Raw genomic sequence first — 16,037 nt, 5'->3', positions numbered from 1 at the left:
GAAGTCAAATTACACTGTTGTAAATAGTTTATTTTGATGCACATGCTGTGTTTTTGCAAATTTGCATTTATTTATTTTTATTTTTCCTGTAGTATATAAAAAATTGTGTGTCTCAAAAATAAAACTAAGAAGACACTCAAAATAAATAAATGTAAAGATAAGCTCTGGCGGACTTGGTTCTATGGTAGGTCTTAAAGGGTTAAATAGCCTGTGCAAATATATTAGTGTTGTCTTCTCACTATACATACTCTTAACAAGAGAAAATAAAGTATTAAAAAATGATATTTTTCGCAAAGAAACTCTGTCTTGTGGTTTTGCAACATGGTGCTGCTTTACGTGCACCCGGATTTGCGACATGCTTTACAGTAATTCAAAACAAAGACTGCACCCTCTCCACTCGCTGTTTAAAGACTGCATACTTTCCAGATGACCACAGGTCAGGTGGTATATCGTGATATATATCGTTATCGTGATATAAAATAATTCATATCGTGATAAATATTTTTTCCATATCGCCCAGCACTAGTAGTAAGCATGAGACCCTCTCTACCCTCAGACCCCACCTTCCCTCAGGAAATGTTTACACACACTTGCTCCACTGCGACTCTGCACAATAACTCTTTTCCAAGGACACAGTGTTCATTGGAGCGCACATAATGTACTGTAGAAATTTACAAGACTGCTTTCTTACACAGTGGTGGAAGTGACATCCAGGAGGAATTAACAAATTCAGATCCTGATACTTTCTGTAGGTGAAGCACAAATGTAAACTAGAAAATGCATTTTCTGAAGAAACTGCAGTGTGAATGCTGATAACTGAATATTTTGAGCTGAAATGAAATAATTGCTAAATTTGAGTTAAAAATGTTGAATGAGATGAAAAATAGAGTCGTCGAATATCCAGATACAGCTTTACAGAAGTATCAAGATTTGGATGGAGTACTATTATGACTGAAGTGAAGACAGGACTGTAATGAAAGGGCATCCTCATCCAGTCATGGGCTCTAGTCAGTTTTTAACAGCAGTCTAGTGGAGAGTGTGGTTGGTGGCTATATTTTACAGCAGTAATTAGAATTAATTCTTTTTTGAGGGCACATGACTTCAGCAGGACTGAAGCTCCCATCCCCATCTTAAAGGCCGACATTTAAGACGGTCAACTTGTCAACAAACGTGCACTTCTGAAGCCAGATGAGGGCTCTTTTCCTTGCTGCTTCAACAGTGATTCATATTTGTTGGACCCCTGAGAGCAGAGAAGGGGCTATTGTCTGTTGGGGCTGCAGTTCTTCATGAGCTGTCCAGGCTGGAACCAAAGCTAATGAAGGTTCCCACATAACTCCAGAGTTAACAGCTGTTGGAAATCGGAGTAAAATAATGCTTATTGTAACCAGCTAGTGTTGTTGGTGCCAACCAGTGGGGATAACTTAATAAGCTTCAATTGTTTAGTCGGTGAAACATGCGCATCCATAGCTGAACACTGAACACTGGCAGTTCAGCTTTTTGTTGTTTACTTCTTTTTTTTGTTTGTTTTCTTTTAACGTGACTAAAGAGAATACACAGTCAACGAAATTGCTAGTTTTTGACCTTTTATGGTTAACCGTTCAAGGCTGGTGCATGCAGTTTGCCAGTGGCCGACGATTATAAAACAAAATAATGTTAACAAAATTGTGACGTGATTTATGTTTTTTTGTTGTTGTGTTTTTTGTCTGACGCAGAGTACTTGAGCAGATTTGTGCTTTTCTGGACCAAAAATCATTTAACTACTTACACTACTTTCTTTGCATCTATGACGCAGATTATTTATAATTACGCCATTTGATTTACTTAGGAATTACTAAAAATAATAACGCACTGACAAATCAACTTCTGTCATTTGGATTGGATTGTATGCCTGCTTTTGCATTCATGTTGCAGGTGCTAAAAGTATTTAGAATGGATGCTGAAATACTGCTGAAAAGACAATTCATATACCCAGTGAAATATTATAATGAGATGTGTAAAATGATATTATCTAAAAACAAATTTTAAAATACTAAGTAGTCTGAAAATTATAATAGCTCTTGGATGACAAACAAGCTGATTAATGTGTCCTATTGGAAATGTTGTGCAAGTAATTCTGCATTAAAATTACACAAATCTCACATCACCTGTCACTGGCCTTTCACAGTTCCCAGTAGTTCAATTCCTTGGAATTGTTAGTCTGCTTGCCTATCAATCCTGTTTATCGGTTCCACTTACATGACAATCAGCTGATTTCTGTATGTGTTGGAGAAGGTAAATAGTGGCACAGCCCACATCGTTGATATGGACATTAGTTTTATTTTTATTACACAAAAGGGCACAGTGATAAAGTGCAAACTATATTGAGGACAGAAACAACCAGTTTATACTGCTAACACAATTTGGGCTCTTTGCAAGCACCTACATAGACCGCATGTTAACACTAAGCTAGCCAAGAACCCAGAGTGATGTTAAAGCTGAATGAATGCCAACCCCAGCGCAGCATCCAGACTCTGATCTTTCACAGGTAACAAAGAGAGTGATGAGCAGTTCGTTTCTACCTCTTCATGTTTCTAAAGTCAAATCACTGTGGCGATGGCTGAAGTCTCTTTGTGCTGGATTTCATCTTTGCTTTGTGTTTTAGCTAAATATGAAGAGAAAGATCATGTGTGTGTCCTCATTAGGCTAGGGATTTGTGTTGGTGTGTGGAACTGTAGCTTGTTAAATACTCCTGGTGCTTGAAGCCTTTCCGTCAGGTGTGATTAATGAATTTGAGAGGGTGTAAGTTAAAGTGATGGGGGACATTGTGTGAGATGAAGGAGATTAGAGATGGAGCCAACAGTGAAGTGGACAAGTTCTCACCTTGGCAAGACAAATCAAAATGCTGACGGCAGCAAAAGTCAATAACACACACAGAGACAGACAGAACAGCCAGTGTGTTACAGCTTTGCTTTCTGCAGGGTAGATACACTGGTTGGAAATAGAATGGATGTCATTGTTTTTCTGCCAATGTAATTTACTGTTCTGATCTTTCAAACCTCCTTCTATACACTCTGTTTTTCATCTCACGTTCTATTAGTACTTTTCTGTATTCTTCTTTTGCATAAGTGCTTCACTTCATTTCTCTGCTGAGTCTCTCAGGCGGAACAGCGGGTTTGAATGCTGCCCAGTCATCTGACTGGAGTTAGCCCCCACAACCGTCTGGGATGGCAACGGCGGCTGACCCACACGCAGACCAAGAACAATACCTCCTTTTTGCTGACTTAAGTAGGGGAGTACTTAAAGGGGTTGCAATCTCTGATTCTCTCTGTCAAGAGAGTGCTCCCTAAGGCAGAAACACAAACAGCTCACATGAAAAAAGAATATTTTCTAAGTCTCTGTGTCTTAGATTTTATTATGTTCATTTTTTTTGAGTCATGGAGAGTCCTGAGTTGTTCTGATGGATCAAAGAAGATTCGGCCATTTGTTAGTGCTTTGCACTTACTGACCAGTAGTTACAGCTTGCTAGTACTGGGTTAATTCTTGTGGCATAGATCAAAAGGAGGCTAAAAACATTCCACAAAGATTTTGTTCCAGATTGACATGAAAGCATTACACTTGCTGCAAATTTGTCATCTGCACATCCATGATGTGAATCTCCGATTCAACCACATTTCAAAGGTGCTCTATTGGACTTAGAAATGGGGTCTGCAGAGGCCATTTGAGTACAACATTGCCATTTTCAAGACAAGAGTTTGAGATGGTTTGAACTTTGTAACATGGTGCATTATCCTGGTGAAAGCAAATATTAGAAGATGGGTACACTATGATTAGAAATGAATGACATAACAATACTCAGACTGTTGCATTTTAACAATGTTCCTTTGCTACTGCCACCAGCAGCAGCCTGAATTGTTAATTAATACAAAGCAGAATCTTAACTAGGTCGCCAGTGAGGTCTTCTGCAGCTGTAGCGCATTTTTACTTTGATATGTTGTGCATTCAGAGATACTTTTCTGCATACCGTGCTTGTAACAAGTTGTTATTTGAGTCACTGTGACATTCCTCTCAACTCAACAAAGCAGTCTGGCCAATCTCCTATGACATCAAAATGGCATTTTTGCCCAGAAAGCTGTGTGCATGAAATTCAATGTTGGACTTTTTTTTTTATTTTTTTTTAAGCCTTCTAATATAAATGCTGACACTATGTCTGGAGAATCTTTTTTTGCCCCACAAACATGAGCCACATTCAGTGCAGTGAGTTTTTGATTCACTTCAATTTCAAGAACTATGTATGAAGAAACATACCAATAAAAGCGACCCTAACCTTTTTGACTGTATTCTGTTTTGCAGCTCAGAATGTGACGGTGGAGGAGATCCTCTCATCCTATAAACAAGCCTGTCAAAAACTCAGCTGTAAACCTATACCCAAAGTGCTGAAACAGATACAGGTAAGGCTCAACATAATACAAAAACACAGTTGACACACAACTGACAGATTAAGTCCGTGATGTTGCCAGCCCACTAGTGATAAAGTCTTTTTTTGTTTGTTTGTTTTTTTGTTTTAAAGACTGTATTGCACAAGCTTTGGATTTTTTGTCTGTTGTTGGGGGAAAAAAAGTTATTTTTTAGTGACAAAGTTATAAAAATAATGCCACAGGAAGGGTGATAAATTACAAAGCCCTGTCCACCTTGAGACTTTTAGGGCTTAGAGGTTGAAACTACCATTTGAACATCCCCATTTCAGTCTCAGTCGATTTCAGTAGATCGACTGAGAGTGTTGTAACCGACTGAGCCTATGCCCATAGGGATAACGGCAATGTGACTAACCTGTGTGTGACGCAGGTCCTTTGTTTACAATGGTGTCTCTACATACAGATATAGTTGCAGTGTATCAGCTAACCAGATGCGGTCTACTGTCTGTGCAACATTAGGAGCTTTCAAGCTCTCGGCTTATTTAGCTGTGTATCTATGCATTTTTCATAGAGGTGGTTTTAATACTTAATGTTACTAGCTAACAATCCAGTTTAGTATGAAGAAACAAGAGCAATATTTTTAACTGAAAAGTTAAATACAAACACTGTGGGTATGAACAGCAGCAACAAATTGTCTTGGCTCATTATTTTGATCCATATAGTAGTTGTGTTCTGGGCAAAAAACAGGATGAGCTTCCCACAAATGTTAATTTACCTAGAGGAGGAAAAACACTTAATAATTCTTCCAGTTTTCAACTGCACATAATAACATAATGAATGTTTTATTTTGTTATATTTATTTATTTATTTTTTGTTAATAACAACCATATTGGCCTCCTGTGGACCTTGGTCCTAAATGTCTTGACATGCAATAAAACCATTGCAACCACAGAACTGCCGCTTTCTCCATCATTTTTAAGCTCAGTTTAATGTGGCCAATCCTCCTTCTCACTGTTACTGTAGATATTGCTGCTTTTTAGATGGTAATTGCTTTATGAGCAATGGTTCAATGTTAGTGCTAACCATGAAAGGTCTCTGCATAAATATGTGGAGAAAAAAAAGTTGTTGCCACCTAAAAGAAATCCACCCAAAAATACAAAATCATGTTGGTGTCATGTATAACAAAGCATAGATTCAATCAGAATTGTTGTTGTTATTGTTTTGTTTTTTTAATACTGATAATGTTAATTTTTGGGGGATTTGTATACATTTTTTTCCTTACTTCTGTTATCCTTGTTTTTCATATCATCTTTAATTCAAGCTGCTCAGGTATTTTGTGTTATTTAAAGCTTAGATGTCGAGAACTTTAGTTTAATGTATGATATTTTTATTCACAGATTTATGAAACTTTTAATCGGTATTATTTTTAGCTATCGCCTTGGTATACAATATTAATTTTTTTAATGCATTTTGCCTTGTCAAGCTGCAGTGTTTATTTTTCTTTTATTTCATTGTTTATGAAAGAGAACCAAACCATCCAGATATAATGAACAGTCCCAGTACTCTTATTTTGAAAGGTCAGTTGCTGCTGACCAGCTCGCACAATCCCAGCTCAGGTTTCCCTAGGAACTAATTCTTTGAGAAATACTGTGAAACCATTAGCCAAAGGACTGTTCAATAAGAAGGATACAGGACATGTATACTATACAACAACTGAAACTGTTCAAATTATGGCAGCTCTGGGCTCCACTCAACAACCAAGAGGTGGACAAACATCCAACAGTTAAACATTTGGACGGCACCCAAAAATCCTTTTGTGAGGTCAAACAAAATTTTGTTCCAAAAATTACATCCTGAAGGTTTTTGTTTTTGTCATGAAAACACTTCAAAGGCCTGTTAATGTGGTTTGAGGGCATGGTGTGATCCTTCATTGCATGACTTTGGACAAGTGCTGTGATGGTATCCTGTAGATATAGGGTTTTTTCCGTAAGAGTGGTTGTTACTCCCGTCAGGCACGCGGGTGTTTTTTGGCCTTCTCCTGTGGGTTAGCCTGCTCAGTCATGTGTCTCATAATCCCTCTAATATAAGCAGTTCTTCAGATCCAGTGGGGAAGCCTCGAGGCTGTTAGTTTTTATAGTTTGCCAACCTTGTGCCTTTGTATGTGAGTTAGTACACACGCATGCAGAGAAAATCAAAAAGAAAATCAATTTTTTACAAACCTCTTTGTTAAGAAGACACGCATAACTTTACGTTGGTAAATCAGTCTTAATGATGATTATGCTGGAAACCTGATATTGAAAAATGGACACATATTTGTTATACTTAATATATACTTAAAGTGTAAAGATCCTTATTTTGGTGTAATTTAATGACAAATGAGGTGAGGTTGAATTGTCCTGCATCAAGAGAGAAAGCTGTGCATTTAATTGTTTCTATTGTATTACAGGAGGAAAACTTATACTACTGTTCTAAAATGTTTTCTACCAATAGTGACAGTTCAGTGTGTCTCATGCAAATGCGTCAGAAGGGATAATTGTTTGTACAAGTAATGGCCTGTCTCTTATATTGACTTTCTTCTGTTTAGATAAAGGCCCCAGTCATCAGTGGAAATGTAATAGTGGGTCTGATAATTGTAATACTTTAGAACTGTGTTTATATTATTATTAAGTACCTGTCTCCCACTTTTTATTTCTGTAGGAGCATCTCATCACCAAGCCAACTCCCTTATTATCAGACTAACAGGAGATGGGAGTTGGCAGCAGCAGAGAATTAGCACTTACTTCTGTTTGTTCAGTTACTGTAGAACATAAACTGTAAACCCTTCAGTGGGCCTCTCAAGTATTTGCACATTTGTACCTGCTGGTTTGTGAGAGTGATGAAGTTGAAGGAAAGTTGGTCTCAAGATGGAAACACATTTGTGATTCAAGGGGCTCATCACATGTCTGGTCAGCTGAAAGAGGCCAGGCTAACATTACAGTTACTTGTGGAAATGCACGTCAATGTGCTAAGCTGCCTCTGTGAGCTCCACTTAGTCTTTTAGTCTGGGTACATTTCCACTGGCTGACTGGTTGACAGTACGGGGATGTCTCGTCATCACAGAAGTGCCTCATCTCCCTCCACTCGTATTTTGATTGCTCATGTCTGCCCTCCCACTGTACTTCTCCACCGCTGTTAGTCCACTCCTGCCCTTCTCTTCTCATTTCTGCTTAGTCACCCTTAGCTGCCCATAAACATACCAGATGTTTGGCCAGTAAGAGGAGGGGGTTAGCAAGAGATGATTAGTCGTTTACTGTTTTTCCTCATTCACTCTTAAGGCTTTCTTTATTAAGTTTAAGTACACGTGGCACTTTTCCATTGGCCCTACTTCATGCACTTTTGTGTGAATTTCAGGCTAGTTGTTTATGTAGTTTTGAGGTGGGTTTTTTTTTTTTTTTGGGGGGGGGGGGGGGGGGGGGTGTCACCATTAAGCAGCTATATGCTGAATGCCTGTTACTGCATTAACTCTGACCACACTGTTAAAACCTGGATACGTAGCCTTGTGTCACATTTCTGCTGCTGCAGTTCCTTGAAGAGCACAGTGTCTTACATGTAGCCATCATGCACGCTTGCTTCTTATGTATGCATAGGTGTCTGAAATGAGGATCTCACAATCCACAAGAACTCCAGGAAATTCTCTGCAAAATGTTCTGCACCGCTTGTACATCTGCATGTGCTGTGGAAGCAGCTTTATCCCAAATCGGGGAATAGATCCGGCCACTTTGGTATCACGTCATCTTTCTGACCATATAACTGTAAACTGGAGTGATATAAACTCTGAAAATATCACATGATGGGGCATATATGGGTAATTTCTTTTATAATTTAATAAGTTTATAGACTACTCTCTGTGGATAATTAAAATAGTTGCAAGGTGCAAATAATGGACACCTTGCATAAACTAATAAAATGTTAGTATATCTTTAAATATACATTTAACCTCAGTGAAGAGAAATTGTGTGGAAAGATTAGTCATTAAAATCAATTCTTCACTGTTAGACTACATGCTAAATGTTCAGTTTAATTGTTTGTCCTTACTTTAATTGGCAAAACTTGATTGACAAGTATTACTGTTTATTTGATTGTTTTTGTGGAATGATGTTACCAGTGTGTACTACACAACAAGGACCTTGTAACAGTCATATTTAATAGGAAAAAAGTGGAGGATTTTGTCATACATCACCTCGGTATTTTGGCTATGAGTACTTGGATGCTATATATCTCTCTTGATATTGGGCAGAAAATCCTTATACTAGGTGACTGTGTGATCTATGGAATAGATGGCTTGTGGGGACTGTAAAGCAAGAGTAAAAGCATTTAACGAACAAGATGTTAAACTGAAACATGGCGTGATATAGTCTTCCCACGACACAAAGATGCACACCCATGCAACCACTCGTGCAGAGGCACACTCTGCGTCATGCACTATTTTTGGTTCTGGCAATTCTGCCTGAAAGGAATTTGCACTGCTGAAATCACTCTCACTGACAGGTGCTCATGTTAATTGTTAGTGAAAATGTGCTTGCTGTTAAACTGCCAGAAATGTTTGCCTGCCTGTGTTTATATAGTCAACATCTTATGGGTGCTAAAAGATATTAAAACTAATGATAATGTGACATTTATCAATACATTTACTTTTATGTCACAGCTCAGTGACTCTCAGCTCTCCAGCATTATTTAATTTCACTGCATTTCCTGCTGCTTGTATTAATAGTGCAATATTTTGAGCAATTGTCATGTGATATTTGTGTGTGTGTTAGGGAACTCATAATTTATATGTTAGGCAATGAATTCCCAATACAAATAAACCAGTGTGATCACCTTCAGCAATACACATTAGTAATGACAGTGAGACAGGAGGGCCGGGGTTATGAAGTTCATGCTGAATTGGTTGGGCAGTCAACCGGAGAGGGGGGATTTGCCTGTACATAGTGTTGAGGGCAGCACCCTGTATGTTTTTAATGTTTCTGTGGGTGGTTAGGTCTTCTACTGGCGCAAGAGGTAAAAGTTTTCACCTTTAAGTCACTAGCATGTTTGGTTTTAAAAGATCATTTGATGCTGTGGCCCGTTTAACTGTGAATACAAACGTTTCTACCAACTCACACAGACAAACTCATGATCGTCTCGTGCCCTCAAACAGGCCGTTAACTGGCACTGATACAGGAAATATTGCTTGTTTCTACATTTTGTGGGTGTATGTGTCAGTTTTTCAGTGATTTGTAGTTTCCAAATGAATCATTTGGGTTTAGAGTTTAGTTTCACTTTTACATGCCTTTAGGTTTTTACTTTGGGACTCAGTTCCCATCCATGTTGCAAGACTTTGTATTAACTGTAACACTTTCTGTAACACACTATCCCATACAGCCGAAGTTGTCATCATTGGGGGTGACTCAGCATTCCCTTTCAGTGCATCCTAAAACAAAACCAGAAGACAAATACTCTAAGGGAGCCTGGAGCTAATGTATGCTGCAGATGCTTTTTTTAGCAGCAATTGTTTGTCTTGATTTATGTGTTGTCTGCCATTTCGTGAACTGCCTGCTGAATCACGTGAAGACTTGAACATGTGAAAAGAAAAGATTGCTTCAATGGGGAAACCCTTCCTGACACTACTTGTTTTTGTTTCTGTAGGAACTGAAAGACCTGACACAGCGAAATGAGTGCTTAGATTTAAAAGGTAAGTACCAGACCAAAAAAAACAAAAACCCCACTACAACAGTCACAAACGATACAGTACAATTAACAGTGTAACATGTGGAAAACAGTAATTGCAGTTTTTCTAACTTTAATTTATAAACAGCATCTAATACTGCATGGCTGAATGGTTAATTGACCAAGTGTATGTGGATATATTTTAGGTGAAAAGCTGGACTACAAGGCATGCGAGTCTCTGGAAGAGATTTTGAAGAGGGTCCAGTTTAAATTGGTGGACCTGGAGCAAACCAACCTGGATGAAGATGTAAGATGCTTTAAATATCTGCTTCTCCCCCTTTTCTCATCTTCTTTCATGTTTGATTCATGCTTTCAGTTACACTCTCATTAACTTTTCCACGATTACAGGACTAGCAGGACATAAAGTATGTGGTCACGAGTTTTCTGATTACCCCAGATGTCTACTTGTGTAAACACCATTAAAATGTTTGGGCTGCAGACATGCACAGACAGACAGTGTCGTAGTGTGGAACACATGGACACTGACCACTTCCTGTCACACACCCTCCAAAACACACATACTCTGTTGCCAGAGTCATACAGGAAGAAGTTTGCTTTGGACCAGAAGGTTTAATTACTGCTCATTACGTAATTCCTGTCTGTCAAAACTGTGTCAGTACTTTCACTCTTTAACTGCAGAATTAATTTAGCTCCCTGTCACCTGCTGTTAACAGCACGCTTGCAGAGTCTGTTAGTTAACTTGCAGTCCCTGAGGTCTTGGAAACCTGATGGTTCTGGGCAGCTTTCACTTTATTTAATCATGGTTAGTTAATAATGCCGAAATACTTTTTCTTTAAGGTCACTGAAAAAAATAACTCGATGTCTTTAAATATTAAAATATGCATCAGTGTTTTATGTTATTGTTTAGAGCAGGGGTCTCAAACTTAAATGAGCTGTGAGCCCCTGCAGGCACTGCCATCTCATTGGAGGGCCACTTTAATGTTCAAGTAGTACAAACAAACAAACAAGAAAAAAACCTACCAGTATTTCCTAGAATGCAGTGTTTTGATGTTTGTTTTTTAATTTCAAATATTGTATATGAAAACCAAACTGCAAATGTGAATGCATTTTTTTTCTCACTCTTAACTAACTGAAGCCTTTCATTGAACTACCAAATAAACAAGTTGGTACTCTCTTTCTGGCCAGACACGTGGCAGGACTTCTGCTATAATTTTGTGCACAAAATAAAAATGCAGACATAAGTGTGCACATTAGTTTTTGACTTCTAGTGAAAAATGTTTTCTTTATGAATAACTCTCTCACTGAACTAACACAGCCAATAGCTCAACATATTTGTACTCTCTGCTCATATTACCTTCATATTAAATAATTTTTTGGTTTTAAAGAACTTATTTTAACATTGCACTCAACAACAAACAAATCCTCTCTAAGAAAAAAAGTAATTTCGAGGACCAAATTGCATTATATTTCTTCAATCAATATACAATTAATATAATATTAATATAATAATATTAATATTATTGCTAAATCACTTCTGCGTGGATGCAAACTGCATTTCGTTGCCTTGTACTTACGACATGTGCAATGACATTAAAGTTGAATTCTAATGCTAATTCTATACAGGCCGCAAGTAGGGGTGATGTGGGCTGCAAGTGGCCCCCGGGTTGCGAGACTATGCATGTGATTCAGTGAGCAAGGACAGATGAGTAGTGATCTCAGCAGATGTAAACACCATTGATACTTATGGGAAAAAGAAAAATTGCACAGAACTAGTTTAAACAGTGGTTCTTTCCTGGTGTTTGTAAAAGAACCTCTTCAGAGTAAAAAACCATACATGCCAGAATATTTATAGACCACAGATAACAAAAACGTTATTTTTAGATAAATAGAGGTCACCATAAAAGCACCAGCAAATTCTTGTTTACTTCCCCAACAAAAATCCCATTCATTCAAATTAGTTTCACTTCATAGTTTCCCCTGGTCATCCACGCCCTACCTGTAATGGCACTACCCCCACCAGTGGGTCTTGCGTCACAGTTTCAAACCTAACAAAAGTTTATACATCCATTTACAGACCTGCTTCAGTTAACCAGTAACAAGTCTGCCAGCTCTAACTAATTTGCCTATTGTGATCCAGTCACAATGTTCGCACAGTCCAGATGGAAAAACACATTTTAATACTAGGTGTAAATGCAGTGAGCCATGGATCAGTTTTCATGCACTAGATAAACATATCCAGGCAACCAAATGGATAACATTTTTATACCAGTGCTGAAGGGCTTCTGCACAAATATTGGCAGATGTTTTGTGTAGGGCTTAAAGAGTGCATTATCAGCTCCGGAGCATCGATACCGCAAAAATTGTATCACCTCATTCCATCTCAAAAGTTCTTCTACTAATTAAATTGGAGAAACATTATGTGTCATTTTATTTCAGTCCAAAAAACCATACAATCTAAAAAATATATATAACTAAGTAACAGTGTAGAGTGATGTTTTTTTTTTTGTTGTTGTTGTTTTTTGTTTCTTTTTTAAATTTCACCCAACATGCAACATTACCCCAGAAATGTGAATAAAGTGGCAGAATGAGTCAGTGACTGAGTCACCAGAGAGCAGTTTTTCAGTCTCAGGCAAGTGTCTCGCCTTGGGCTGAGATGAAATGAAGCTCTGAAAGGAGAAAATACTGAAGTAGTGTTGCCGGATGAGCTGGGATTAGAGGAAGCTGGCATAGAAAATAAATCGACTCGGGAAGAGGATGGGTTCATTTTTGAGTGGGTGTGAGAGGTATACAGTAGATGGCTTGATTTGGCTCGTACTTGACTCGACTGTGCAGCAGTGGCGTCTTGTTGGGAATGAAATGGGAAGATGAAAGGAGAAAAATGGTTAGAATGAGATGTTTTAAGAAGCCTGTGAAGGCGCAAGCACGGGAAGCAGAGTTACAGGATGGCTTTTATTGGACTGAATGACTCATCTTCCTCCACCCTGTAGATAAACACACATTGCTGTATACTCGGTAATGTCTTCCAGTATAAACGAATGCAAAGTGGAAAGGTTAGGAGATACAATGCAGTAGCATAGCCTGTCTGACTTTGTTAGTTTTTATCAGCATCAGAAAAGGATAATCTCACATTTAATCTGGATCACCTCCTGCAGTTGGTTGGTCAGTTGTGGGGTCAGTTTATTTATTTATTTCGATATTATTGTATGTTTATATATTTATTTTTTCCATTGAAACAGATGAGAAGCACAGAATCCAGTCATGAGATCTAGTGTTGCAGCAGCAAGCTGATATGCTCAGCTATGAGTTATATTTGGAAAATAGAAAAAGCAAAAGAACCAGACATCCATCCTCACTACAGTGCCATCATCTTTATGTAGTTTGTCAGGAATTACTGATATACTGAGTTGCCCCCCTGACATCATTATTAAAGCCAGATTAAAACACTGATCAGGAGTGCACTTATGTTATCCTTGATCACCTGATATTTAATTTTAGTCCTGCCTCTGATTCTTACCACGCACATTTGGAGTCTTACAATCACACAGCACTTTGGTTTTTGCAGTACTCTGGAATATTTCAGAAACAACATGATGATGTTGCTTGTTGGACATCAAGTTAATAAAGCATTTTGTACTTTACTTTTCAACCAAAAGAGCCTTTACACAGTTCCATTCAAAGCGTGTGAACCTTTTCAGCTTCTTTTTCACAGTTTCATGTGTGATCACAAAGTGCACCAGACCTCCTTCAATGTGTCAAAACAGCGACTCTTCTACATGAACTTTGTGTTGTTTAAAAGGACAAAGTTGCAGGAAGCCAAATCCGCTAAGTAGAATGAGAGGTCAGTGCCAAAATCCTCAGTGTTTAAGTGTGCTGGGTGTAGAAGAACAGTAGTTTAACCACAGTTCAGGTACTCACCCCAAACACAAATTCTGACAGCTCAGGGAGTTAAAATCGAGCTCATTATTCACAGTCTCACTGTTAGGGATGATTTCACAGTGCATGACCATGTCACCAGTGATGACAGCTTTTGGTGAGGCTGGTTTTATTTAGAATCTGATGATTGTACCATGCATAAGTGAATTACAAGTTGTCAGAATTTTTGGACTGAACCTTGTCCGACAGATCCAATCATTGTGAACTCTGCAAGCTGCTCAGATGGGTTTAAGTGCAAAATCAGTGGTCCAGTGGCTCTCATTTCGCAGTGTATCATTTTGGTGTATTTTAATAAGACTCAGACTTAGTGGTTATTTTACTACACGTTGGAGCCCTAATCTGAAAAAAAGAGTCAGTTCTCAGCAGTGTTGGGTAAGTTACTTTAAATTAGTAACTTAGTTACATTACTAGTTACTTCTATCAAAAGTAACTCAGTTACTTCAAGTTACTCGTTACTTTCAGAGTAACTAGTTACTAGGGAAGTAACTTTGGTTTTACTCAGAATTCTCTTGTTAATGTGTTGCTTCCGTAACTGGATACCCAGCAAGATTGCCAGTCTTCTAGCTTGCTTACTTGCCACAAGTGCACTGTGCCACCTACCAATAGAAAGGAAAAAATAATGTGCATATTTCCACGAGAGAAATCCCACGCCTCGACCGTCGTTGACCTCCGCCATGATTCTAGCCTACGTCACAGTGTCACGTGCACTTTTTACATCCAAAATAAAAACTGCAGTCGTGGTCCTTTGATTGTACTCAGAACTCAGAAATTCTGCCTTCCGAATAGGAAGATGTAGGTAACACCAGACTGCAGATGAGCTGCATACAGGGCTGGACTGGGACAAAAAATCGGCCCGGGCATTTTGACTAGAGACCGGCCCGCCATTATAGGAGAAACCATAAAGGCTTTGAATGAAAACAAACGCTGTTGTGACAGTGATGTACACTGTTTTGATGGTATATATGAATCAATCTATCAATCGTTTGTTGTAAGATTCAGATAATTATTCAATAAAAGCTTGATATTTTAAATGAGAATAGGAAAGAAAGTACTTCTTTGTGCCCCCCTTTCCCTCTTAATGCCCTACCTGGCCCCCCTGGCAAAACTTTGCTAGACCACACAGTTACCAGCTGTCAGCTACGTAAAAAAAGGATCCTGGTGTTATTTGTCTCTCAGAAACAGTTCATAATTTCCCTTCAACTCATTCATGTCTCCTAAAAGGTAAACCTGTTTCTCCATCACCTGTTCAGCTCTGATGATTCAGTAAGGACATCTCCTGATTTCATCTTCATGTTTCCCTCTCACCACATATCCAAACCGATATCATGACCAGCAGCTTTTACAGCTGTGGCTCCAGCAAACATCAGCTGATACTAGAAAGTAATATTAAATAAATTCTAACAACAGCTGATGAAGTTTAAACGTGCTGCTGTTGTTAGCTGCTGGTTTCTGATTTCTGGTGCAAAGTGAGCGATAAACAAACAAGAGAGAAAAGCCGAACAGCTGATCATTGATCAGTTTCATGATTGAAGTAGCAACAGGAGAGGGAGGGGAGAGAATGAGAGAAGAAGAGGCAGCTGTGCAGCGTAACGACAGAATAACTCCAGCTTTGTGTCTTTTTCATTGTAGCTGAAGTACGGGACAAACTGCGTTCCTTTTCACCTCAATACGAAACGCGTAATATTTTCTCTGAATACGAGACGATTCCGTTTTTTAGGGGACGGTTGGCAACTCTAATAATTAACCTTATGAACAAAATAAAGTTCAACATCAGTAACATCATAGCACCCACCCAGCTGTATAGAAACTCCGTCATGCTAGCTAGTACCCAGTACGAAAAAGTCAGCACAACGAAAATAATCTCCACCTAAACTTGGTTTATATCTGACCCAGATAGACTGCAGGTCATAACTTCTTACCTGAAGTTCAGTTCACCTGACACTCGGACCGGCGGCCACCTCGGGTCTCTCCTCTTGCCTCCCCTTTCCCTCATCCACTTGCTAATGG

At 38.6% G+C, this 16,037-nt stretch overlaps 1 protein-coding gene across 1 annotated transcript in view; it reads left to right on the top strand.

Annotated features, from left to right (window-relative positions):
* ppp1r37 (protein phosphatase 1, regulatory subunit 37) overlaps positions 1–16,037 on the top strand; it is a 54,948-nt gene that overhangs the window by 18,146 nt on the left and 20,765 nt on the right. Inside the window, exons 2-4 of the mRNA XM_063492714.1 lie at positions 4,330–4,427; positions 10,056–10,101; positions 10,283–10,383. Of these exons, the coding sequence (XP_063348784.1) occupies positions 4,330–4,427; positions 10,056–10,101; positions 10,283–10,383 (245 nt within the window). The remainder of the gene's footprint in view (positions 1–4,329; positions 4,428–10,055; positions 10,102–10,282; positions 10,384–16,037) is intronic.

The sequence above is a fragment of the Pelmatolapia mariae genome, linkage group LG14 (assembly GCF_036321145.2).
Source record: "Pelmatolapia mariae isolate MD_Pm_ZW linkage group LG14, Pm_UMD_F_2, whole genome shotgun sequence".
In the NCBI taxonomy this organism is placed as follows: domain Eukaryota; kingdom Metazoa; phylum Chordata; class Actinopteri; order Cichliformes; family Cichlidae; genus Pelmatolapia; species Pelmatolapia mariae.
The sequence above is the reverse complement of the archived record's forward strand: the minus strand, read 5'-3'. Positions and strand labels throughout refer to the sequence as shown.